Source organism: Tinamus guttatus, unplaced genomic scaffold (genome assembly GCF_059628265.1).
Source record: "Tinamus guttatus ecotype Peru unplaced genomic scaffold, ASM5962826v1 Tinamus_guttatus_pri_ptg000052l, whole genome shotgun sequence".
NCBI lineage: Eukaryota > Metazoa > Chordata > Aves > Tinamiformes > Tinamidae > Tinamus > Tinamus guttatus.
The window spans coordinates 8,325,526-8,352,378 of record NW_028288586.1 but is presented as its reverse complement, the minus strand read 5'-3'; the positions used below and the strand labels follow the sequence as shown (position 1 = coordinate 8,352,378).

The 26,853-nt window shown below is 39.8% G+C and overlaps 1 protein-coding gene across 1 annotated transcript; it reads right to left on the bottom strand.

Annotated features, from left to right (window-relative positions):
- Window positions 1-462: 462 nt before the first annotated feature.
- MAN2B2 (mannosidase alpha class 2B member 2) lies at window positions 463-26,853 on the bottom strand. The gene is made up of 19 exons (XM_088539993.1): window positions 26,722-26,853; window positions 23,511-23,657; window positions 20,550-20,655; window positions 18,061-18,233; window positions 16,863-16,978; window positions 15,869-16,046; window positions 13,504-13,702; window positions 10,301-10,491; window positions 9,278-9,464; window positions 8,250-8,383; window positions 6,946-7,202; window positions 5,090-5,281; window positions 4,093-4,345; window positions 3,879-3,989; window positions 3,582-3,774; window positions 2,823-2,960; window positions 2,341-2,453; window positions 1,799-1,916; window positions 463-610 (listed from the first exon to the last, which is right to left on the bottom strand). Exons 1-19 carry the CDS (start codon window positions 26,845-26,847, stop codon window positions 516-518), a joined length of 3,027 nt encoding a protein of 1,008 aa, XP_088396119.1. The 5' UTR covers window positions 26,848-26,853; the 3' UTR covers window positions 463-515.

Genomic DNA, 26,853 nt, shown 5'->3' with positions numbered 1-26,853 from the left:
ACTTTCCTGTTGTTGCCCAGAGCACAAGGGGCTGACAAGGCATCCCTCCCTCCCACAGAAAGGGATGTCACTGGGCAAATTACTGCTCTGTGATTTGGAAGTCATTTCCTCTAACAATAAAAAGACCTTGAGAAAAGACTCTGGAGATTGCCATCATTAAAAAGACAATTCAAGGCTAGAGGATGAATGTGACTTTCTAAGTGCTCCACAATGAAGCATCACAGAAACAACCACTTTAAAACCATCCATGGCAAACAAGAAAGCTCCAGTATGTTTGTACGGCAACACCAACGTTGGCTGTGCATTTTTAAGCATAGCATGTTTTGGAAAAACTGAGTTGTAAATAATTAACCAAAAATATCCACAATTCAGGCTAAAAGTTCAACCAAATTTAAAGTTTATTCTAAAATGACTCTTCCTTTGATTAACAGCAGTAGAATGTTTTTTTCAAGATCACTCACGTCTTCAAATATTGGAACCTATTAAATAAACACTCTAGAAATACAGTGCCAATTTTATTGATCTTGAAAATACACAAAAAAAGTCCTTATCTCCCTTGGATGAATAGTTACCGTACAGTTTTCTGAGGATTTTCTGTTATTGTAGAATCCTGCAAAACACAAAAAACATATGTGACTCATTGAAAAAGAAGTACATATTTTTCCATCTCAATGTTTTGAATTCATCTGCTTCAAACTACAGCAGCACGGTGCTAAGACGCACTCATTCATAATATTAAAATACACAACAACCTACTTTTCATTCAGTGACTCATGCAGCAGATGTGAGCAACTCCCTGCTCATACATCATTTCTTCATCACGAGTGACAATCAACACAACTGTTCCACAAACCAGTTTCCTCTCTATTCTGTGGCCTCTAAATAACTTGCTTTTATACTTTTACCCCCCATTCTTGTGCAGCACCATGTTCCAAATACTACTGAAAATTCGCTAAGGTGCTGAAATTTAGCTCTCATCTGGGTTAACCTAGAAGGTTAGACGTAAACACCACAATCACCTTATCAATAATCTGTTTTTATATTCACTCACGTGCATTTCTACATTTCTGGGGGCAGCTCATAGCTCTCCGTGACACAACACACAAGCTACAGGGATTATTTCCAACCAGATTAGGGAAGATGCTTTCACTGTCCTCCAGTGCTTTCCCTTCACCAGGCCACAGTTAAGTCCATTTTTTAAAGCATGCAGGTTCCTAGCCACAGGTCAGGACAGCAATGACCTCCCAGCTAGCCCAGGTCCAAATCTCAACAAGATTTTCTACAAAATCCTTGGACCATGTCCAAGCAAATAACTAGACTGAGGAATGAAATGAGGTCACCCACAGCATTTGACTTAAGTGTGAGTTTGAACTTGGATGCTATCAGCGGAGTCCTTTAAGCTGATTACAGCAGGGATTTTTAACGCCAGCTGTCTAGTTTTTCTGGGCACAGGCTTAAGCTTAGATTAATACAACTCATCAGTGGCTTAAAAAAAAAAACACTCTGTGTCACAAGTGTGAATTCATAGCTTTGCCACTTTTATTTGGACAAAGTTAACTCCAAAAATATTTCAAGCTTTTTAACACTTCTAGGCAAAGTAAATCATCCAGAGAAATGCAGCAGCCTATTACTTACAGTGAATATTTTCTAAACAGCTTGCAGGCTGTGGCAAGGCCCGAGTCTGTCATATACAACACCAACATGTTTTTACTTTTGCGGGTATTTCTGTATCCTGAATTGGACTATTTGTTGATCTTCAGCAGTAGAGAGCAATGCAGACATCACCTTGCTCACCTACCTTTACTGGGGTGCTGGGCAGTCTTCCACCTCCAGCGCTGCAAGGCACTTGCATCCCAGGTACCTGTGAGTGACCGCTCTTCCACCAACACTACTGATCCTAATCCCTTCAGCAAGGACTGCGAGCAAAAACCAAGAAGCAAGCAGTGAAATCACAGTTTATTCAGAGGTGAATAGTGCTGCCAGGTATGCAGGTGGACCATCTATAGCACTGAGCTATTAATCAGGGCAATAGAGACTTTAGAAGATGCTCTAGTTCATGCAACACAAGGGCAACTAGAGATACAGAAGCTCGCCCCAATGGCAACAGTTTTACAGATATTTATGCAAATCTTCCTACTGTGCCTATGGTAACTGCATCTGCAATAATCGCTTCTTTGGAGCAAAGCTGAGGAAATACAAAACTTGCCCCCTTTTGGAGTTTTACTAGTGTTTTCAAATCTACCTTCTGTGGTGTCCGTAATACAAGTTCCATTCCAGAACCATTTTTTTCTGCGGCAAAGACACCCTAAGTGCTATTCTGTTCTGAAGGACTGGTTTTACCTTCAAATTCACTACTACAGGTTGAGACAGCACAGGATCTTCGCCCACTTCATACAGGTGCATAATTCTTAGCAGGACACGACCAAAGTCTGCATCAGCTTGCTTCTGTTTGCCTTTAGGAGAAAAACAAAAGGCAAATATTTTCCTGCTTAAAAAATAGAACTATTTTTAAAACATGATTTTTTGAGCTTTACACTCACTATTTACTCTGAATTAAATTCCTATCTTTGAAGATTATTAGCAAGGGCACTAACAGCAAACATCCAGCTGCCACTGCTAACAGGACATGAAACTAACTGCAACATAAACTCAAGCAGGAGAGAATGCTGCTATTCGAGCAGACCAATCATGCAGTACAGTTAACTGTCCTGATAGAGGGCTTTAGCACTTTGAATAAATAAAAGTACTAGTCACAGGAGACAGAGAGAGAAGACAGAGCTTTTTAAAGCGTAACATGCAGCTACATTTTCTGTGGTACCTACCCATGTGAACACTGCGGATGTGCTGTGTGTGATTGGAGCTGTACTTCCACCCCGGGATGCTCAAGGTCTGGAGATGCAGGTTGGGCGGGACAGTCACGGAATCCTGCTGGAGCTGCCTGACCAGCTCCCGCTTACCTCCTTCACACAGCATGGAACAGAGCAAACATTTCTCAGGCACACAAGCATGGCTAGAGCACGGGCAGCAGTAAAAAGATTCCTGCTTTTGCTGCCCAGGCCGATCGAAAGCAGATGCTGTTCTTCCTACTCTGAGGCCTTGTGAGATACACAGCAAAAAGGAGCAGGACTAACTGCCAAGGAAGTGCCTTGGAGCTTCCCACAAAGCTGACTTCATTGCAACTTGACGTTGTTATTCCTCTACCAGTCTTGACTTTCGGTTAATAAATCAAACAAATAGCTTTAATAACCTTGTTTTGAATTATTCTTTTAAGGACTCAGCGTCCAGGAAGTAAATAGATGGTGCACTAGCTACTTTGTACTAATTCCCTACGTGAATATTTTGTTCTTGTTGGATGCTTTGTAACTTGTTCTCCTCTGAAAGCAGAGATAACTGCATAACAGAAACATTTCATACACTTGGACAACATCCATGCTGGAAATTAATGCAAACTCATCAGAGGGCTCTAAATCTGCCTTTCCCAAGCACAGAAAGCTTAAAGTCTCCATTTATAAACTTAACACAAATCCACATAAAATAAATAGGCCATTTGGACGCTAAAAATAGGTGATGGAATGAGGTACCTGCTAATGCTCCAAACATAACAACTGGTCTGTGTCCTAACGCCAGGCCGCTCGGCCGATACAACATATTGGTGAGGCTCTTGGTTCCTAAGATCAGCCAGAACACAGGACGAACCACTGAAGTGTCATTCAAAGTGAGATTGTAATTCAGGTCCCACTCAAGGTTGTTCCACAGCCTCCTGTGAAGCATCACCTATGTAAGGCAAGTGTCACAGCAGGGATCAGCCATCGTGCTTTGCTCTCCGCATCAGCACACATGAAGTTATTCTCTCTTGGAAAAACAAAAGCATTTATTACCTCCACCTGCCCATTTCCTTGACTCGAGATACCATGAGCTCTATCTGCAAGCAGCACCAGCCTTGTGCTATCATCCTCAATATAGGCAGTCTGGACCATAGGGTAATAGTTCTGAAAACACAGTCAGTCAGAGAGCGCCAAAATTAACTCAGTTAAAACTAACAGAGAATGGACATCACACACATGTGACTTTGGATTATGCCCCGGAGCCTACCCGAGCCACTGTGTTATTCACATATGCTTTGAATGGTCTTTTCTGAATCTGATATCCGTTGCTGTCAGTGTAGAGCAGCTGCCCTGTGTTCAGATTTGTGCTTGTTCTTAGAACAGCCTCACGATTTGGTTCCAAGGGCCCAGCGCTGTATTCTTGCTCTAGCCTGTGGCAAAGCAACTTTCCATCATAGCCTTCTGGTACCGTATACATCCTGGTATACATGGCATATACGTACTCCTGAGCAGTAACATTACTAGGGAAATGAGAGGAAAGATCCCTTATGTCAGGACTTGCAAATTATTCAAGACGTCTGCATACGTGTATGCAACATTAACAACCAAGTTTGGTTAATAAATAATTACGGCTTCCTAAGCAATACATTTACATTCTACAAAAGTCATGCTGTTCCATTTCTGAAGTTTTCCAACCTGGATAATGATAATTTTGAGGCAAAAATTCCCCTCTGCTTTCAGAAGTTCCCAACTTCCTAACTACCATCACAGCATAACGCAAATTAGCTTAAACCAAAAGTCGTCACTCAAATAACTGTGTGGTGGGGAAGATGATGGAGAAGTTACAAACTAAGTAACAGAGAAAAGCAGCTAGCTCCTTAAACCCCTGAATGTTGTCATGCACAATCCATTGTTCCTTTTTGTCATTAACTAATTAATTTTCTATATGAATGGTTTCTATAGGCCAAAAAAATGAATTGTCATATCTAAATTCTATGGAGATGTTAGCTGTAGTTTTCACGGAATTGCATGAAAACTGCATCTTAACAGAAGCTATATTAGAAGCAAAATCAAAAAAAGCAACTCCAAACAATCTTCACCTCCTTCCCCCTATAACACGCTCTAGTAAAAGAAGTGCTTCCTCTGCATTACCCTTACCAGCTGCATGCTAGATCTTTTAAGACCTAAACAGTACAGAATTTCTTTCACATATATTTATAGAGGAATGAACATACAAGCGAAGTGAACTGGCACCAGTGCTGTACCTGTAGAAATACTGGCGTATCTCTGTCACTAACTTTCCAAAAACTACTTCCAACCCCACTGCTTTTGATACTGGAACAGCTGAAGCATTTGGGGCAAATAAGTAGTTATCTGAAATGGGTCCTTTCTTCACATCTCCATTCACATGATACTCAAGGAACTCCTGGGTCAGCTGGACAGTCTGGTTAGTCTCCCTGTGAATTCACAAGGGAAAAGGGTTATTGCCTACAAACACGTTTTGCACATAATAGCTGCAAAGCTGAACTGCAATGGGAATGAGGTGGGAACATAAGAAAAATCTGCTTCCTTAGATTTCAGAGTACCAGAATAACTGATTTTATAACACTCAGTAAATAAGGATGGCAGAGAATGAAAGTGCTTCCCGTTAAGACATTTGTCATCATGTAAATAAATGGATTTTCCATGTTATTTTATACTTTAGTAAGACAGAAATATCTTAAAAGATTAACAACATCCACATTAGTGCACTGTTTTGATGCAAAATCAAGTTTCTTTGGATCAAAGATTGGCCTCCCACACAAAAATGAAGCATATAACTACATTAATACTCAGGTTTGTTTAACCAATGTTGTAGCTAGGTAAACTGGTATGATGCAGATTTCCACATTCACCTTTGATAAAAACAATATAATGGCAAAATCCACACTCATCATCTATTTTCCTTTCACCCTCAAGCTGACTTACAGATAAACTCTTCAGGACTCCATTTCACACTCTTTGGAGAACCATCTGAAGGTAATTTAAGACACTACTGCTCTCAGCTATTCACTCTATTGATCTATTGGACATTAGAGCTCCTTGCTGGCAAAGCAGGAAAATTGCTTCTTAGAAGGGCCAAGTCAATGGTCTATGGCACATGACTTTAAACTGCCAACAGTTTTAGGGAGTATTAATATAAACAAAATGACCAAGAAGCAAAACACCTTCAAGTCTTTTTCATTGCTCCTGTTATGGGTATTTACAGGGATTCAAACCTGGATTTTTACTCTTCCGTATTACAGAGGAAGTGTAAACTGGGATTTGGAACCAAACAGGATCTGAAAGCACTTACAGAAGCTACTTACTTCTGCAATTTAGGGTCATCTATAGTTTTAAAGCTTATTTCCAACTCTACTGGATAAATTCTCCCTCCTGAGAGGCAGAATAACAAACACAAACATCAAAGAGATCTGGTAGTCACTGGATTCAATGAAAAAGCGATCTTGGATCTGCTATCAGTATCCAGCTGAGATAATCTGAATTCTGAGCCTTCAGAGAGCTGCATAGCTCCATCGAATCTGCAGAACTGGGCCAATTCCTGTCTGCTGAGGAAGAGGATCTACAAACCCCCAAACTCACCTCAACCTCGATGCTCTATTTGCCTAATCACAAGAAAGGATGTTGGCTGTCCTTTGAAAGGTTTTGTAGTTTCCAGCCACAGAAATAGTGACAGAGGACCCACAAAGCTCTACTGATTAAAGGAGAAAGCTCTTGCTTTATTACTTAGGGCTCATTGTGTAACTGTACTGTGTGTTCTCAAGTTATTTTTAATAAGAACACACATTCATATCCCTTTTTAGTGTGGTATATAACAAATTTCTGATGAGGTTTGGATACACTACTTAATATATAGGCTGATATTGACTATATGATTAAACAGGGCAACAACATTATAGAAATAGTATGGCATGATTTCTGTGACAGTATTCTCCCTTCTGTAGACATCAACACATGAACTGGAGATGAATAAAGTAACTGTAACTCTAAGAATTAAGAAACATGATACAGTATTTGGACTTACTTTTATAAAGGGTGTTACAGAATCTGGTATGTTAATAGAAAAAGCAGGAAAGCTCACCTCTCTGTAATGCTCTGCATTAGGTTAGTGTTTTGGTCAAACATGACCTCGTAGCAGTTGTTAACCACTGGAAACAAACGCTGACTTTTTTGGTATCCACGGGTTATGTCTTTTCGCTTGTACTTAACTGATCTTCCAATAAATGCAGATTGCTTACCAAGAGAAGGCTTAACATTGTATTTTCTGTAGCTCAGGCCACTTATTGAAACTAGGATGTACAGATCATAGGTAAAATGGGACTCTGCTGAGCTTTGAACCTGTAAGTTAACACACACAACACCACTTCATTAAAGAGAGAATTAACTGACAAGGCAATTTTCTTCACGTCTTCCAAGCCCTGAATCACTAAAATCAACTTATTCAAAGAGAGATTTCTAAACAAACTGTTCTTGCATTTCTTCATTACCATGTGGACTTGTACCACTTTTTCAGAGAGTTTAGTTCAAATTAGCCATTCTAGTGAAGGAAAGAGGGTGGCTAAGTGTTAGCAAAGGTGAAGGCTGGCGTTATTTTAACGACCTGTGAGTGAAAATGAAATGACAGATGTTGATTACAATCACATGCCAACTTGCACGTATGAGTGCAAATAACCACACACGAGACTTATCAGTTAAATGATGGAAGAGCACTGGAGATGTGATTAGTATGAGAAAAAGACAGTCCCTCTCAAGCACATACTCGCATGAGCATTCAGAGCTCCAGATTTATTTTTGTCGAGAAGGAGGAGCATGCCAAGAGGAAGGAGCACTTCTGAACAGCACATCTGAGAAAAATAAATATTTAATTTATACAAATTATATATATTATTAGTATAATATATAATATACATGATATATATAATATATAATTATATATTACATATTATATATATATTATTTATATAAATTATATATAAATAATTAAAAAAATCTTCTAATTGCTGGAAAAAAGTTTCATTTAGGCTGAAGTGGGTGCTCATATGCATATATGGATTACTTCTGGCAAAGGAGATGAGGACAGACCAACTCTGGAACAGTTTTTTAATGGAAAAAAACAGTAATGTCAAGCAGTGCTAGGTGGCACACAACAGGCGTACAAGGTGGACAAACCAAACAAGAAGACCAAGACCTTTAGGACACTTAAAAAAAGAATTTTCTATTTTGAGAGCAGGCATGTGAACACTCATTTAAAGGGGAACTAGGAAAATCCCAGTCTGAACTAATCTTTCCTTCCACTATGATACTGAATTTTACCACACTTTGTCAGGATGCAGGATAAAGTCAGTTAGAACTCAAAAATGAGAGAAAGAAAGAAACCTGAAGTACCTGTGCGGGTACAGAGCGTCCCAGTTCATCATAAACACTGATGTATGGCTGGCTGATAGAAACCACGACGAAGGTCGTGATGTTCCATGCCAGTGGATTATAGACAATAACGTATTGGTCAACATCCACGGTACCTTTGTACACACACAGAGAAGACATCAGTCACAACTACTATGTTTGCATTTTAACAGGTGATGTTAAAAAGTATGAAATCTGTCTAAGTGCGATCTTCTTAAGAAATTCTAACATAAAACCCTGCAATAAAACATCATGATTGAAAAAAGTACACATTTTACAGCACTTAATAGAAAAATCCTCCCACTTTGTTTTTCTATTTATTCTGTACAAAGAGACCCTGTATTCAGCAAGTGACACCTGAGTCGAATGCAAATGTGTCGAGCGAAAATAAGAAGCTTACTGCAACTTATTGTCATGCAGTATTAACTTCCAGAGTTACACAGATCAAATGAGAAACATAATGTAAAAAAGAGTCCCGAAAAAAAATCCAAACTGAACTTATCTGTTGTGCAGCCCATGACCTTCTTTGCAACTGAGAGTTTACCAAGTTCCCAAAGTAAAAATAAAAAGGAATGTACAATATTTAGAATATACTCTAAAAAATCTGCCATTTTTTTACATATGCTGACAGTGCACCATAGGAAGAACTTTTCTTAACTATGACTGTGCTTCTTACTGCAGAGGTTTATGCTGCCCAGTGGGGTTAGTGTAGTAATTACACCAACCACCACGTCCTCCAGCACCTGAGGCCAGGGGCTGGGAGCCCCCGCTGCCGTGGAGCTACCTGCCAACAGCTGAACGGTCCTGGTTCCACATCCCCGAGATCTGAGAACTCATGAATTCATCTGAATTTCCTTCAAGCTAGCAGATCTCTAGCTGTTGGTCACAGAGCTTAGTTTGCAAAACTTCATCGATACAGAACATTTTGACTGTCTTGACAGAAAACATGATAACTCTCAAACTAGACTTGGATAAATAGAAAAGTTTTTTTGTTTGTTTTTAAGATTTACCTAGTTTTTCTGAGTCTTTACTGTAAACATAGGAATAGACCTCTTCATTCTTCTCGGCGTTGTTCATGTCAAAGATTATGGAAGCCATCAGCTTCTTTACATTGAACATTCCATACATCAAATTATCCATGTACATGTCCTTCACCTTGGGAGACTCTGTGCCGGTTATACCATCGTGGTGCTGGACCTTGCATTTAAAAGTAGTTTGAAAGGTTACAATGCAACTGGATGACAGCTACGGATCTGCATTTGCATTAACATAATCAGATATATACATATACACAGATATATAAAACAGATATGTAATTTTAAAAATAATAATGTATTGCAACCACATTCACAAATCTGTTTTGCCTATTCCAAATGACTATATATGGGACAAAACAATAAAAGATGAGATGAACACAGGTTTCATTTTCTATATATGCCTTTCTCAGTATTTAAAAACTACTAAAATGACCTGGAAAAAAGTCACAAAAGTCAAAGTCACAAAAATCACAAACACTGCAAAAACACTGTAACAAGACAGGGGTTTCCTTTCCTACAGAGACCCGGCCCTTTTTTTTTCTTCTTCTTTTTACTACCAACAAAAGGCCCATGAATGGTTTTTTTGTTTGTTGTTTTTTTTTTTTTTTGGTATGAGATTGATCTCTTAGCTGAACTTTGAAGGAACAGATCTGTCTTTCCTCTTCTGATTTGCAGATGGAGATTATCAGTAGTTTTCAGCTTGTTCCAATTTGTAACCATTTTGTACATAATAAAATATCAAGAAAAGCAGTTTCACATGCTTAAAGTTAGGAACTATAAGCCCTTTCTGCAGCTGAAGAGAACATCTGCCAGTCACCATATCCTGCAGGCAAGGCAGAGGAGCTAAGTTTTGGTTTGGGACAGTTGTTTGCTAAATTTTTACTTCTGACTTGCTACAGCAGAAAAAACGAGCTGGAGACATGCGGAATGAAATGCAAAAGGAGAACTTTACTTTCAGGCAATAAGTATTTTAGGAGAAAAAATATCAATCTTCACCTCTGAAACCGCCCATCTAAGGCTCTGAAGTTGCTTCAGGGCTTGACACTTGCAGAGGGAGCCTGCTGGCTGCTTGCGGACGTACTGGGTGAAGAAGGACTCCCCCGCATGGAGCAGCGAACTGGCTCTCCTGGCGACCCCTTTCAGCGCGCTCCGAGAGGTGTAAAACCCCGTCCACGCTTGGAAGGGCTCTGGTAAGAGTTGAAGAGTCCCAACACATGTCAAAATGCTATTTCAGCCACCACTTATTTGTTGTTTACTAGACTACTACTGTACAACTTCTTAAGCAAATTAAAAGAAACCTACCGGTTTATACATCAATGAAATGGAGCAGCTACCAGCCCTACAGAGGGCTGCAGACACACACACACACACACTCTGGACACCTACAATCCCTCCTGTGGGCCTTCCTACGTTATTACATGACTGTTCATATAAAGCTGCTGCATGCTGAATAAATCTGAGTTTGCAGAAGTTTCTTCACTAATAACCTGCACAAGACAACTCCAAAAGTGCCACTGAAACACACTGTATGTCTTGGCAAGAAAGGAGGTGCAATATAATTGCTTGTTATTTCTTGTTGTAAGCCCTCCATACTGTTCCCTTTCAGGCACACAAGTAGACTGACCTTAAATTTAAATTTCTTCAAAATGGAGCACAAGAAGTGAAACAAATTGACTTCAAACTACCGCAGCACTTCAAACTACATCAAAAGATGCCCTCAAGTGGTCAGTGGAAAGAATTGCAACAGTTCACTGTGCTAACACTTTCCAGTAGCCCATATAGTAAACTAGGAAAGCAGGGATTTATTTTTTAAAACCTCACCAAAGGGGGCGGCTTTTCTGGATAAGCCATTGAAATATATATATACATGTATATATGAGTATGTATATGCATATATTTTTTAACAAAAAGGCGTTCCAGAGTGTTTTGTTTACAAAGTGAATATACAAAACTATATCAACCTGCCATCACACTGGGATCAAAGGCAACAATTTGCCAGTGTGAACTTCTGGTCAAAACCTCTAGAAAAAAAATCCTGTTGGTCTGAAAATGGTAAAAATTCAAACAGAATGAATTTCATTTCAGTTTTCAAGGTTACAGGCAAGAGAGTTCACAAATGCCAGCACAGTACAATGAATGCAGAGTAGAGAAAGGAAATACACGTCTGGAACTTAAAAATTTGAGTTTCCAAGGCATATGTCAGCGGTGACATTGAGCCCAGTAAGTGACTCACAGTAAAATGGCATAGGAAGAATAAGGGAGGATTAATCATCAAGAAGCGAAACAGTACGTGGGAGAAAGTGCACTCCAATCCATCCCACAGTTGCAAGGCAGAGTAAGGCCTTTGGGGAAGAGATTGCATTCATGTGTGGGCACCCACCGAGAACATGGAGGGAGCTGCTATTACTCAAACTAGTGACAATTGGCTCCTGCCTCCAAAATCTGCCAAAAGATCCAGGTAAGAGCCCAGATGTAAAAGGATATTAGAGGTTAGAACTGGCAGTGAATTTATCAGTAAATTGTTGGATATGACAAGAACCCCAGGGGGGAGATGAGTGAGTCAGGGATCAGGCCGTGCAATGATTCACAGGATGCAATGGTTATTTTTAATCATTTAAAAAGTTAACAGACACACTGTGGAATATTAGAAGTATAACCCCAAATTGGATCCTAATAGTCTGATGCATATATCCACAGTGCCAAAAGAGTAAGTGCAATTATGTAGCAGTAGTTATGAATAAGTATGAGAATGGGTACTTTAATGACAATCTTTTCAGTGCCATAAAACTCACTAATGAAATTAGAAACCAAGAAATTAGCTGCTGCCTTCTCTCTGCATATATTGATATACAAGACTCAAAAAAGATTTGGGGAATAGTGGGGAAAGGGATTGCTGTGACCCTGGGTATGGCAATACCTTCCTTCCTTCCTATCTTTCCATTACTTTTCAGACCTTTCTGAAGAGATGCTGTAGTGCTGGAAGTAATAAGCAACTGCAATCAATGTGCTATGACATTCATAAAAAGGGGTGCTGCCATTAGTTGTTCTACTCTCACCCATTCCTATCCCACTGCACTACCAGTAACCTAAGAGCTCTCTAATTCCCTGGATCATTACTGGTGACTTGACTCACTTTTCCCTTAGACATTTATAGATTATTCTCCTGTCATTTCTTTCTTATCTCTAATCCAGTCCCCCTACTAGGTATTAACAGGACAGTGCTCTACTCAGCCACGCATCCATCTGCTTCGAGTGGCTTTAAATTTATCAGTTTTTCCATGGTTCCATGGATCCTGAAGCATTATATGGTTAGACAGATGATTTTCTGGAAAGAGAGTAAGGGGCATAGCAAGCAAGCAGGATACTGCTGAACATCTAGACTAGAGGCATGCCCACATGTGGGAGGCAGAGAAAAGAATGAATTCCATGTCTAAGCATGAAACAAAGTTATTCAAAATTAATACCTGAAGTAGAATGAGTCCTAGGACCTCTGCTTTAGGGCTTGCAGACAAACACCTTCCAATTTCTTAAGATTTCAGCTGTGCTTTAAATTAACATAACACGTGGTTTTGTTACTTTTATATGACATCACATGTAAGCCCCTCTGGCATCATTTTTTCCCCAATGCCTCTCCTCAGTGCCACCTGCTAACCAGTTGCAGTGCTTTCCATATACCACAGTATTTTTCCTTCAACCATACACTGAAACATCTTAACAAATCTCAGTTAGGTGATTTAGGCCTACAGATTTATCTCACTGTTCACTGTTTTCTCAGATCTTTCATTTATTGTAACAGAACTTGATTAGTGACGTATTTGGGTCATTAAAAAATCTGCATGATATCACACACCCATGGATAAGCCTTCTGCTTAGCTCTTCTGTGGGCACTGCTGTTATTTAAAGGCAGCAAACTCAAACCCTCAAGTTAGATTTCTTGCCAAGTTCTTCTATTCCTATTCTCTTTCTTTCAGGCACTCTTCCTTCATCTCCTACCTTCAACTACCTCTAGGATATATTCTAACTACTTCTTTCTTATACCACTGAGTTGAGATCAATTTGTCCTACTTGAGGTGAACTGATAGCAAAAATAAATACTATCATAAGGAGAAGGGAAGACATATTGGTTTATTTCTCAATTTCTTTAAAACTTTAAGTATACACATTTGAGACAAATATCACACAGTCGTGAACTTGATTACCTGTTGAATATGGAAGGAAGTCTTGAGAGTCCCGAATCTCCCATGCAAGATTTCTGTTATAAACTGCTTGGAAGTAATCACCAACCGTGGCATACTGCACAGTCACTCCAAACTGATCAGAATGCTCATTAATATAATCCAGCAACAGGTCCATGTTGGAGAACTGCACAGACGCATTAAAGAACTGTTTGTCACAGCCCTGAAATCCAGAAAACAGAACAGCGGGGTGACTTTGCACCATTTAACTTAAAAAGATCCGTTTAACGGTATCATAATGCGGTATTTCTTTTGATCTTGGCTGCCCATTTGGGCGATTTTTGTTACAAAAACATCAAGAATTGGTCAGGTTAGTTGTATAGATTAACTGATGAGTAAATGACATTACACATAGGAGGAGATGTGTTGACACACCTTATTGTACAACTTCTTGGTGACAATTGGAAAACATATGTATACATATATAGAGGAAAGAACTTTGCTTCTTTTCTCATTGCATTCCTTGTACTTGGTGGAAAATAAGGAATTTCCATAAGCACTCTTATGAGCAGAAAACAAGCTTGGGAAAATGCCGGGATGTGAAATCTCTCAGACCTAATAGGGAAGCTGCTGATCAGAAGAGCAGAAATTCTGTCTCTAAAACAGGAAAGCTCTTCTGAGGTATCTAGGTATCTCCTGCATGTATCCAGCACAAACTGGGAAATAACTTCACACTGAAATGAGCTAGTGAGTCCTATCAAAGCAAACACTGAAGAAAAGCATGCAAGTCAGTGGGAACAAGACTTGCTAATGCAAATTCTAATTATATTTTTAAGGAACAAGTAACATTTACCAGTCTTATGTTCCTTTGCATTTATACAGTGCTATTTTCAACTCATAATCCACAAGAACTTTCTTATAGAAAAGGAGCCACTTTTCACTGCAGGAAGGGATGTGCTGGTAGACTATGCACGCTAGCACTCAACACAGCACCTAAAATTCTGCATGGCAGTACTGGGCCTACAGTAAAACCAATGCAAACACATAGCCATATGACATCCTAGGATCCATTATGTCCAATTCCATATGTCATGGTACCTCTATGGCCTCTAAAGTGGCAGGTTTGAACTTTCACTCTGGCCCCAAACCCTCCTGGTGTCTCCTCCTGCACAAATAAGCACTCTGTGTTATGAACCACCACTGCCTTGTTCATGTAACCTGCCACCAAACTGCCAGGATCAGATCTCACGTCTGGACTACCAAGCCATGTGCGTTCCCTAAATTTTTAACTGAAAAAAAAGATCCAAGAACTCCAAGCTGTCTGTAGGATGAAAAATGCTAGGGTTAGCTGTAGCAATCTGCACAGCGGTATGAATGAGTAATGAACTTCAGTGAGTTTAAAAAAAAAGTGGGAATCACAACCAATGCAAATAAAGTAGAAAAACAGAGAGTGAAAATTTCTTATTTTACTGCAAGACTGCAGGATTGGATCTGGATTTGGAATTGACTTGTACCATTCACAGCTCCCTTCTCACTGCTTCATCTCAGCTTTCCCTGTCGCACGGATCCCACTTCTTCCCTCTCCCTTTAGTGAAAAGGGTCAAAACAAGCAGCTGTAGTCCAAGCAGAGGGGAGAAACAGGCTGGTGACTCAGAAAACTGCACGTGCCAGAAAACTTTGTTCTCTTCACAAACCAGGTATTCTGGTGAAATAGCCACCTTAAGATTTATCATTTTTAATTGTAATTATGGGGTCTAGAGCATACCTCAATATTCAAACTCAGACTAGATTCACATTTTACACAAAGCTATACTTTTTCTAATGACTTTTACAAATATCTAGACCATTTCTGTGCTATAGGCACAGGTAGGATAGTATTTAGAGTGCATATAGCAGAAAAACTCTTTGGATGACCAAGTTGGGAAATTGTTTTATTTCCAAACAAAACACAAGCAGTGTATAAGAAAATGATCACACAATATTTAGGACAGACCTAGGCTACTTAATGTTTAATTCACTTTCCTGTAACACTATCATTTCTATTTACTTAGGGCTATGTTCTGTTAAGTGGTTATGAAAAGGGAGCAAAAAAATAAGTGAAGCAAGGTGAAGAGAAAGGAAGCATTACTGCAGTATATGGCAAGAGGTTATTTTTACAATTTGTCACATTTCCGTCTAGATTAATTAGGATGGAAGACGTGGTGGACAGTTGGCGTGAGGGAGCTATTTAAAAAATAATAAATACTAGGGAGACATTATGGGCCCACCGTACCATCGGGTGGTTGGTAGCAGCACGTGGGCACCACGTTCTGTGGCCAAGTGCCATTCTCAACACTGCCCATGCTGTAGGTGCACTTGCCACCTGGAAATCACTGCTGAAGACACTCACCCACGGCCACAAGACGTCGCTCGTCCGGAACCATGCTGCCCTCTGCTTAATGTTTGCAACCATGGTTTGTGCATACAGCTCAATGTTGGCGGCTGTGACAGGGAGACTCATGTTTGGATAAACACCGTCTCTTGGCGGATCCGGGAAAACGGCAATTCCATTCCAATAAAACCCTGATCTAAGTGGGAAGAGAGAGCAACAGGTTATAAACGGGATTTATTCAGCTGGAAGGAAAACAAACTAACAAAACCCAACACATCAGAAGTGCTGGGATAAAAAACCAAAGACACAAAGGGAAGAAGAGGCAAACAAACAAAACAAAACAAAAAATAGTTTACACCCATTCCCAGTATTTACTTTCTAGTGTTTTTCTGGGGGTGAGGATAGGTTGTCTGTTTTTCTTTTGCACTGTGCATCTTTCCAAGTTCCTGATTTATGCTTGTTAGCATAAACCAAAGAAATTATAGGACAGAACAGCAAACTCCCTAACACGGAGGATCTGCCTTATAAGTAGGGTTTTACTGCATCAGCCAAAGAGTGAGATAAAGTTTCAGATTTGAGTCTTATTAAAGCTACCGTTCAAAAGTGCTCAAGTTTGTTTCCACTAAGTGAACACATTTTTTTTTACAGTCTCTCTAGTTTATATACAGCCAACACAAACCATCTCAACCCAAAAAGGCTGAAGATCTCTCATAGAAAATCTAGGAAGTGACTAGCAAAACTCGAGCTCATGGAGAACTTGGGAGTTAAAAGTATTTTCTTTAAAGACTGTCAATATAAAATATTACTTCCGAAAATTCGATTACTGAGCACACTTGATGGTGAGTAACAGGGTGGACTTAGTGGACTCAGTTCTACAGAGTCCAGACTGCCCTTTCACTAAATGTAGCCTATGAGGGAAAGCTGAATATTGAAGAAAAAGCACAAAGAAAATGCTTTAACTCCAACAACACAAAAAAAAAAACATTTCTGCAGGGTTGGGAAATCTTCAAACCTGTTTGAAAAAGGTATTTGTGATGGAGTGCAGTAGCTATACTGATCCATAACATGGGTGAAGATCTCCTGACTTGCAGATAAGGAAGGAGAACCCCGCCACACAAACTGAAGTTTCTGGAAAAGAAACAAACCAGAAAAAAACGAGATCATCATCACTGATGACAAGCACAGAACTACCATCAACATCACCCTTAAAACTTCATTTTGCCCTACTCTCCATTAGCACATCAGTCATTTGTACTACTTCGAGTATTTTGGTTTAAGAACCAGCTAAAGACAGCCCAAACGAAGTCAGGTCTTTATTTTCTGCTTTTCTGCTGTTTAACCTTTCCACAGACTTTGCCCTCTACTTATTTCAGTTGAACTTGAAACCTCTACAAGCTAAAAAAGATTCAGATGTAGTCTAGATTGCATTATAGTCAGCAGGAATCAATGCTTATTCAATTCAAATAGAATTTTTACAATTTTGGAAGCCTCCAGACTGTCAGATGCCTGAAAAACAAAGTTAAGATGGGAAAAGATTCTCAAAGTCTCAAAAGAGGTTTTAGCAGAAAGAAAGTATCATAATTCACCCCAAATATGAGGCAGGAGCTCCTTGCTTCACTGAAATCAACATATTTCTTCTTCAGAAAGACGTAAATTTCACCCAGGCTTCACAAAAGCTTGCCTAAAAGCCTGCTCACATACATGAAATTCTCTTAATTGCACATCATTCAGTGTATAAACGTGATGACAGACCAGAGTCCAGTATTGTTTAGGAAAAATATTTACTGTGTCTGGGGCTTTTTGCACCAGAGAAGGCAAAACTGGAAACAAAAATTAAATTCAGCAAGACACTGATCAGCTGCAACCCTGACTGATCTAGTATTATCATTTTCAGAGAAACAACTAAATGTTCCAAGCATGACAACCGCTGCCCCCAAATACATGCTGCACTTTAAAGCAGGGATATAAAAAAAGAGATATTTTTATTCTGAGAAGCCTAAAACATCTTAATTCTACTCTACTACTGCTATTCCAATGCCCTCTTACCCCTCACTCAATTGGCCAATTTTATTATGCCTTTTTCCAAGGCAGATTTGCATTTTCTTGCACAAGTCAGAAATATGCTTTTCTTAATGTCATGGTTTAGAGTACTAAGGAGAGGCTGGCATGGGATACTTGGGGATATTGGGCTATCCTTGGGATATTTTTACCTTGTTTTTCTGCATGTCGGCCTTCAGATCATAGTCAATTCGAGAGATGAGATGAGCATTAAAACCAGCCAAAGCAAAAAGAGTTGGCGTTGTAGCTGAAGCTCCAAAAGGATCTACGTGCCAGGAAAACTGAGGCCTGACTCCAAAGGTTTCATACAAAAAGCCATGGCCTTCTGTAAAGGAAAATTTGTTTACATTAGGCACCATTTTACAAGTCCATTTCACAAGTTTAATAGACGTATAGCATTATGGATAAGCACTGGAAGGGTAGCTCCTTCGTTGCTGTTTTCCCAAGCATTTGAGGCTTCAGAAATACAACAATTCACAGCCAAAACTTCACACTGGCCATATTTATTTTGCCCTGCCAAGTACAACTTACTAACTTCAGAAAAGCGGAATAACAATTAGAATTTGTGACTAGAGACAGGCCTGGGAAACAGCACCCAGGGCCAGGTTAAGTTCAGACTAACAACAGGCAGGTTGAAGTCTGCAGCGAGACAACAAGCAGGGTCTGAGCTTGTGTTTGATGAAATGTCACTACTGATTCTCAGGAAACTTTGTTCTCATTTTGATTGCAAAGGGACAGGGGAACCCATCCATTAAACAAAATAAATATTCTTACGATACCACAGAAAAAGAAAAAAAAAAGCAAAGGTTAGCGGTAATCCTAAAATCCTATTATTTTTTAAAATTTAAAATAAATAAAAAGGCCAGAAGAGCAGATCATAGGGTAAATTCAGGCAAGTTATTTAAATACATGTAAAAAAACAGGAAAGTAATTAGTTTAACAACTCCAATATATCACATCAGGATCCTCATCACCAAAAAGGGATCTTAGTTTTATGGCTTTTGAACTGTGCTTAGAACCATTCAAAAACACAATTCTATCCTTTCCATTTTACACTGTTTACTCCGAAAATTTTAAGATCATGTTTGATCAAACTGAGGTTGCATTTCTTCCCCCTTCATCAATGGCTAATAACTTTTTCCATGAAAATGTTCCTGAACAATGGGCTCATTCTAGTTCTGCTGACTAAAGCACATTTTAGGCGCAGTTTGAAAGGCTATTCCAAAACACAGTTGGCTGGACAACAGAAGAGGACATGAAATGTAGACCCCAAATGTCTGCACTGGCTTTTTGGGATGAACTTGCATGCAATGCAAGGACACATCTTTTGTTCACATCTACTTGAATCATTGGAAACTGTGAGGAGTACTTTTAGGAAGGATAACTGGGGATCCTAAAACCCAAGATCTATTTGTAATTTTTGTTCCTGCTAAATTCACTAAACTTGAATCTTCTTCTGAACAGACTTTGTATGTTTATACACAAAACTAAATATGAAATTAGGTATAATGCTTTATGCAACTAACTCCAGTGAAAGAAAAAGGGCTTTAACAAAAGGGTTCTTTACTCAATACTAGTGTTTTCTTTTGAGGAAAAAAATAGACTGGGTGTACTAAGCCCCAGATAACCAGCTTTGCACACAGGAATGGGATGAAAAGTCATCCCTTCTCCTTTTGTGTGACGTGGTGACTCAGTGAGAGTCCAAAGCAGCTGCTGTTCTTGTGTTCCCAGTAACACTGACACACCAGGAACACGGCCTGTGTGGCTGTGCAGTCACATCAGCGTGTGACAAAACCATTTTCGGACCTTTTGCTGTCCCATGCAGAAAACTGTTCACAAAGCAGCCCTGAAACGGGCAGGGGTTATATCAGCCATGGATGTCAGCTGGTGTTAACAGATCTCCTCTCACCTCAAAGAAAACATGCTGCATCCTCATGGCATGGATAAGCAGCGACAGCATGCTAATGGCATGATCTGGACTGCTGCTTTTCATTAACCAAATGGAGATAATTCAAAACACTAAAAGACCCTTTAAATCATCAGCTGGAGAGGCAAAACAGATCCAAATGTCAGGTAGCAGAAGTAAGAATATTAAAATGCAGAACAGGGCATCTCTTGTAAATATGTGCCTATACAGAGGATGTTGACACCTCTTAGTAATTACAAATGGGGGTTTTCTTCATCAAGCAAGTCTTTGAGCTAAGCCTGAATGACCTTGACAAAGTCCCATGACCCATGTTTTGTAGAAGACTTAGTCGGAGCACACCCACCTTCCCTGAATTGTTACCAGGTATCTTCTTCCACAGTGTTTTACATCCTTGATTCCACTGTATTTATCCTTCCAGGAACCTAAGATCTCAAATAGGCACAGGCTAAAAAGGTCTCTGCTATCAAGGAGTTTATAATCTACATCAATTAAACACAATTTAGCTTTCAGTAACCCTTCTGTTTACTGCAGAACTGTTTAGTAATTTTTAAAGCAGAGATTTTTATATAAGTAATCCACTATCAAGAAAAAATTAAGACACCAGTTCTTAAAGAGCAAAAAAGTAACAGAAAATTCCGGAGAGAGAATTGAAAAATAAACAAGGCCCTCAAGGTCATAAGAGTGAAAACTAAGGCTAAATGCAAATACACATACCCGTCAACTGTAAAATCTGATCATCAATTAGTGTTACCGCTTCATCATGCATCACTTGCCCTCCAATGACAAATTCCAGCCGTCCCTCTCGAAGCAGTTGATGTACCTGTGATAGTGAAGTTAAGATACAGAAGATGAACGTCATGTTAGTCCTAACCACGAGCCACAAAGTCATTTCAGCTCACTGCGTATTACTGATCAAAACACGGACTCAACACTTGTCAAAAATGTATCCTGGACAAAAGTGGGGTAAAAGGCTGCTGTACTGGGGGCTATTGGATGAGGAAGCAGAAAAAGCAAATATGCTGCATGGTGCATTGATCTGCCTGGCTCAGACGGACAGCAGCCAGCAGGCACAAAGGATCCACTGCCCCAGAGACACCGACCTTGTGCTGGTTCCCAGAAGGGCTGTCTGTCTGTCGGTCTTTACCTGGCTGGACCCCTGGCTGCTGTCCCCACACAGAGCCACCTCAGACCTTGTCTCAGGGCAGGTGAAGCCAGAGGATTTCAAAGCAGATACTATTGCTCCAAGTATTTCCAAAACGAATCACAGGTTGCTCAGCACACGAAACGTAAAATGTTTTAGCAAGGAATGGTTATTCTACATGTATAAGGTTTGCCTACCTAACTGAAATCATTGCTAGCCTTTATTTCTGCTCTTTTTCTAGTTTAAAGCTGCCAATAAATTAACTAGACTTTTACATTTTGAGTTCAGTCACTCAAAGCTGCAAGCATAACATCAGATGCAACTTTTAGCAATAAGCCAGATGCAGGAGTGTGTGTGGTGGGGAAGACAACAGTCAGTGCTCCTTTCTAGGAGTCTTAGGAAGTCTTCTTTGTTTAAAAAAAGAAGTTGCTTCACTACCTGAAACTTCAAAGGTATCTCAAGCTTCCATCAAAGAAAGTCTGTATAAATATGTATGTTATTCTCCATTAATTTCTTTTCTTTTTCTTTTTTTTTTTAAATCCGTCATGTAGGATGACAATTCCAGGGCTATTTCCCCAGAAACCTTCAACTGAATGCCCCTGTGTCTGCTCAGATACGATGCCAGATTGTCAATTTTGATTACAATCATTCCTCTCCTTCACAATGCTGTGAAAATGCTTCAGGGCGACGCATTCACAAATTAGTTCCAGCCAACTGTGGTGACTGATTAGCATGCAGGGAGACCAGATAACTGATATCTGGTGTCAGCACAGAACTGGTCCTGACCTACATGAAAAGCATCTGTGGCTATTACACCCTGTTTGGAAAGCTGGCTCATCCAGACTTTCGGCTGGGGAAAATTTAAAATTTTGTGGAACCACTGAAAGGTTGAAAATTCAAGGAAAAAAAAAAGTAATTCAAGTTATTTAAATAATTTCCAACTCTAGAAAAAGACAAGTGCATCCTTAAAGACCAGGATACCTATCACTATGAACCACTGCCCTCAACTCCCTGCTCCAAATCAGACACGTGGCCACACACCTTCTACCCATCGATATCCCATCCTGACTCCTGGCCAGGAGAAGCTGCCAGGAATGTGTCCCACAAGGACATTCTGTGGAAACAACCTCCCTGAGAACCAGCAAGTTCACCTCTGCAGGACTGCTGGCACACAGTTCACTACAAAATACCCTCTTGACTGAAGTGTAAGATCAGCTCCAGTCATCCGGCCACATCTTATGCTAGCTTTGTAATACTACCACTTTAATCCAAAGCAGATATTCCAAGAGAAATCAGAATTAAATCCTGTATTTCAAGTAAAATACTACTAGAAAAAAAAAAAAAAAAAGCTAAATTAAAACCAAAGAGCTGTATTATAGAAAATCACTAATGTTTCAGTTCAAGTGGAAAAAAGCAGGGCAGTAATCAGTGACCTAATTTCCAAGTCCAATACCTTACAAATTCCTAATGTTAAAAACAAATGTTACATATCAACAAGCACTATAGCTCCTAAATGTTACCTGATATTCAACATTTCTGACATAGATTTAAAAGAATTTAGGTTTTTGGTTAAAAGAATTTTCTTTTTCAGATAATCAACCACAAACTGACTAAAGACTAAGAAATTGAAGGCAAACTTACGTCTACTCCTTTTGCACTACTGAGGTCAAAGTGATAAATATGTATTCTTCTGCATTCCTTTTAATGGAGAGAATAAATATGAGGAACATAAGCCGTTTCCTTAGAGTCTGAGGGATACAATATACTTGAGATATGTGCAATTTTCAAAAGAAACACAGGGTACATTCAGATCAGTACCTACGGCGAACTGCATCTTTACACGCTCTGGTTTTAAGGTCCAAAGCTTAAGTATCGTGTATTGTGGTGCAAAATGTTACCAGCTTCTAGGCTACTGGCCCAGGCTTTAATTTCAGCATGCCAGAGGAAAGCAGAAATGACAAACACAGCTTCATAATGTCTGTACCAGAGAAACACTGCTTGAATTAAAACTTTTAAGACTGAAAGGGATTGCAGTTCATAAATAAACAGACCCAAGAAACAGCTATTCTTCTTGAATCTTGCATTGTCTTTTTACTGCATCACCCTTGCTTACAAATGGGAGTTTTTGAGCACTGTTCAACTGAAGAGGTCCTTTTTTTGTGAGCAGTGGTAGGCAGCAGTTCATAAGCCTCAGATAATGGCTCAGATTCTTTCAAAGTGACCCAGATCTTACACCAGGATGTCCCAAAATAAGAAAGGCACCAATGAAAGAAGAGCTGAAGGTGCAAAGAGTCTTCAATTCAAAGGTTACTACTTCCTACCACTCTAATCTATGGCTGGGAGTTTTAACGTATTGCAACTACTTCTAGAATTAAGGTTCTTTCATTAAAAGTAGCATATAGCCTACAAAGTCTATTCAGAGATGGTCTACAGGAGACCTTGGTAAAATCACGTTAGGCTACTTTGCCTCTTCTTGCCTCTGAAAAGTGCATGGATGTTTTGTTCACAGCAAGTCCAGCTCTAGTACAACTTACCTGCTGCTTGTGCACATCCGTGGCTACTGTATCCCACCAGAGGCGGAAGAACTCCTGCTCCACAGCAATAAATTTGCGCTGCTTTCCTTTCGTCAGCTCTTCCACAACAGATGTGTAGACATTTGCTGCATAAGCATGCATACTCTCCTGCAAAAAAAGTTTAAAACAATCTCTATATTTTACATATATTAAATGGCTGTTTCAAAAAGTCATGGGGGCTTGAGAAGAGAGATCCAATGCACAAGTTAACCAGGAACTTCCTTTGAACACATGGAAGGACCGAGGTCCGTACACCCACAGCTAGGGCCTGGGAGCCCATCTGCTCCAAAGCCCAGCCTTGGTTGGGCAACCTCACCAGGACACGCTGCAGCCTCCTCCAAGACCAGCAGACATCAAGTACTGGCTTTTTTTTTTGCCCTCAACTTATTGGGGACAACTGACCCTGTCACTCACTGCGTAATTTAAATCAGCAATGCCATTAATAAGACTTTGCATCAACATGGAAGAAAAACACATTCATCCTTTGTCTTCCATTTCTGCTCTTCTGCTGTTTTGAATTACTACAGTTGTTTTTGCAGAGTATGACTCTGTGCTGTGAGTGTGTGTATGTATAACAGAGTGATACATAAACTGGAAAGTATCCTAGTATAGCCCTGGATGCTCCGGTCATGAAAAATAACTCCATTTTACTTGATGTTTTTGCATGGAGTAAAACACCACCAGCAAAGAGCTCTTAGAATTACTTTGAATTTTGATGTAGGCTCATACACTGTGAGAACCATGTGTTTATTCTATTTCTATACAGTTTATAAATCACTTTGATTCCAGAATAAGGCTTATGGATTTTACTGAAATGCAACTGTATTTGGCTAATAGAGTTTATTTGTACTGTATAATTTTATTTACCAAATAACCCTCATATGGTTATAATGTACCATATGGCATCAAAGGAAAAACATGTTAATTTAAATTATGCTAATGGTATATAACTATATGTCGGGTAAACTTATCTCTGCTAAAGCAACTTCTGCTTGGCCAGATCCAGTCTTCCATCCTTCCCCTAAAAGCTACAGACTAGAACTACAGGCAACAAGACAGATCCTAGAACTTCCTGCAATGTTTGTGCTTTCTTTTAACAAATATACCTATATATGCATATACTTATAGCTCAGTTACCTGAACAGTAACCATATCACTTTTCTACTTAAAGGAATACACAAACTGCTCCAGGAAAGATTAGTACAGAAAAAAACAACAGCAACAGTGAAAAATAGTGAAGTCATCTTGGGATAAGCCCTACAACTGGACTTGTTATTTTCTGACGAAAAACCATGTGGTAAAATAAACGAGATGCCCCAGAGTCAAGCTGGCTACCAATACTTGCTTAAGTATCACCACAGCACACACACACACACACACCTGGAAGTGGTGAAGATACAGAACCCCCATCCCCCTTAAAACTTCTTAGGCAGTGATACAGGAAAAGTGAATCTGTAGCTTTAATTCATGCAAATTTCTGGCAAAAGGGAAATCTTGAAATAAGAACAGAAGGTTGTGACCTATACCAGAAATGCACTTCTCCTCTCCCCTTACTTTCCCTAACTGAAATCCAGTTATCCTCGTAAAAAAAGTTTTACTCATGTTCAGCAGTGATGCTCAAGTGCTTGCCAGGGAATTTTAATTTCTCACTGGCCACAAAAAGTAAACCCAATATCCAAGAATACTTAGAGTGATTGCAAAATCCAATTCAAGTATGTTTTTTAATTGTAAGCAGTGCACTGTATTGGAAGTGCTGAAAATTGACTTATCAGATTTAATACAGCACTAAAATATCTTGCATAATAACTTACAAATTTATTGCTAAATACCATATTGAAGATACTTTCTCAACTAGGCAATGAAAATGGGCATTTAAATCTCTGAACCTAGAACATGTAGGAACGCCTTGGTAAGTATCAGACAGCAAAACTTTACTATGACTCAAACCCAGTCTGCACTGGATTTATGTAGTGTGACATTATCCAGTCCTGCAGAATTATAAAAACTCATAAACACCACTGGTGCGGGTAAGAATTGAAAATAATTGTTGCCATAAAGGAGGTTACTTGCAAGCAAAAGCAGGAGCTTTCTAATTCATAACCTTTACCAGCTAATGAGATGCTCTGAAACTGTGAACAGTGGCCCAGTATAAATAATCGGTAAGACTTTGCTTATTTGAACACCAATTTTAGACTTATTAAATGTAAAAAAAAGGATTTTACTTTGGATGCCACACTGTAGCCAACAGTAGGATGTGGACAAACACTCATCCAGATGCCACATCTTACAAATATTGGGGTGTCACTGATGCTACCAGGTCCTAATGGGTTTCCTTTCAGGAAAAAAGAGCTTGATACATTTCCATCACAGGAATTCTCCATCAGTATTAAGCTTTCCAGTATCCTGTGATGTTTACTGAATGGATATAATAAATAAAATGCTTTATAAATTACAAATGCAGACATGAAATACTAAAAAATAGCACCTTGTCACTCATGACTGGGACATTAATGACTAAGCACACGAAAGCCAGAGGCGTTTAGGGCCACGTGCATCCCATGGCGGGTCACCCTAGGCACCACTTTATTAGAGAAGCATTTGAAGGATCTGTGGATCCTCTGGGTCTATCCGTAGGATTTTTGGCCAACAAAATTGCTGATACCCCCAATTTAATAACAGGAGAACGAGGGCTTCAAGCAATTGGGTCTTCTCTGAAAAGTGGTAATTAGATGTTTCACTTCTCAGAGGAAATCTTCAGCCATTAGCCAACCCAAAATACAAAGGTACTCTGGGTCCTCTTGCGAAATTTCTGAGTAGGGTTTTTTTTTTTTTTTGCAATGAGGAAAAACTCACTAATCTGATTTAAAAAAAAAAAAGGTCAACAAAAAACACGAACACAACCGAGATTCCTTGATGAACCATTAGAAGAGTAAATATAATAAAAAGTCAATAAATATAAAGATATAAATGCAGTAAAGAAAAAAAAAAGGCCTTCCACAACATCCAATGTCAAACCACAACAGCAAACAAAGCACCCACAGCACCTCTTTTTTTGCGTTTTTCTTAAGCTAAGGGACTCCCCGCGGCGCAGGGCCCGCCCCGCCGCACGCGGGGCGCCGCGCGGCCCCTCGGCGGCGGGGCAGGAGGCGCGGGCCCGGCCGCGGCCGCGCACCTGCACCGTGTACACCCAGCCCACGTCCATGTGGCTGTGCGGGAGCACGAAGGCGCGCAGCGGCCCGCGCCCGCCCGCGCGCAGCGCCAGGCCCGGCAGCAGCAGCGGCGGCGGCGGCAGGCGCATGGCGGC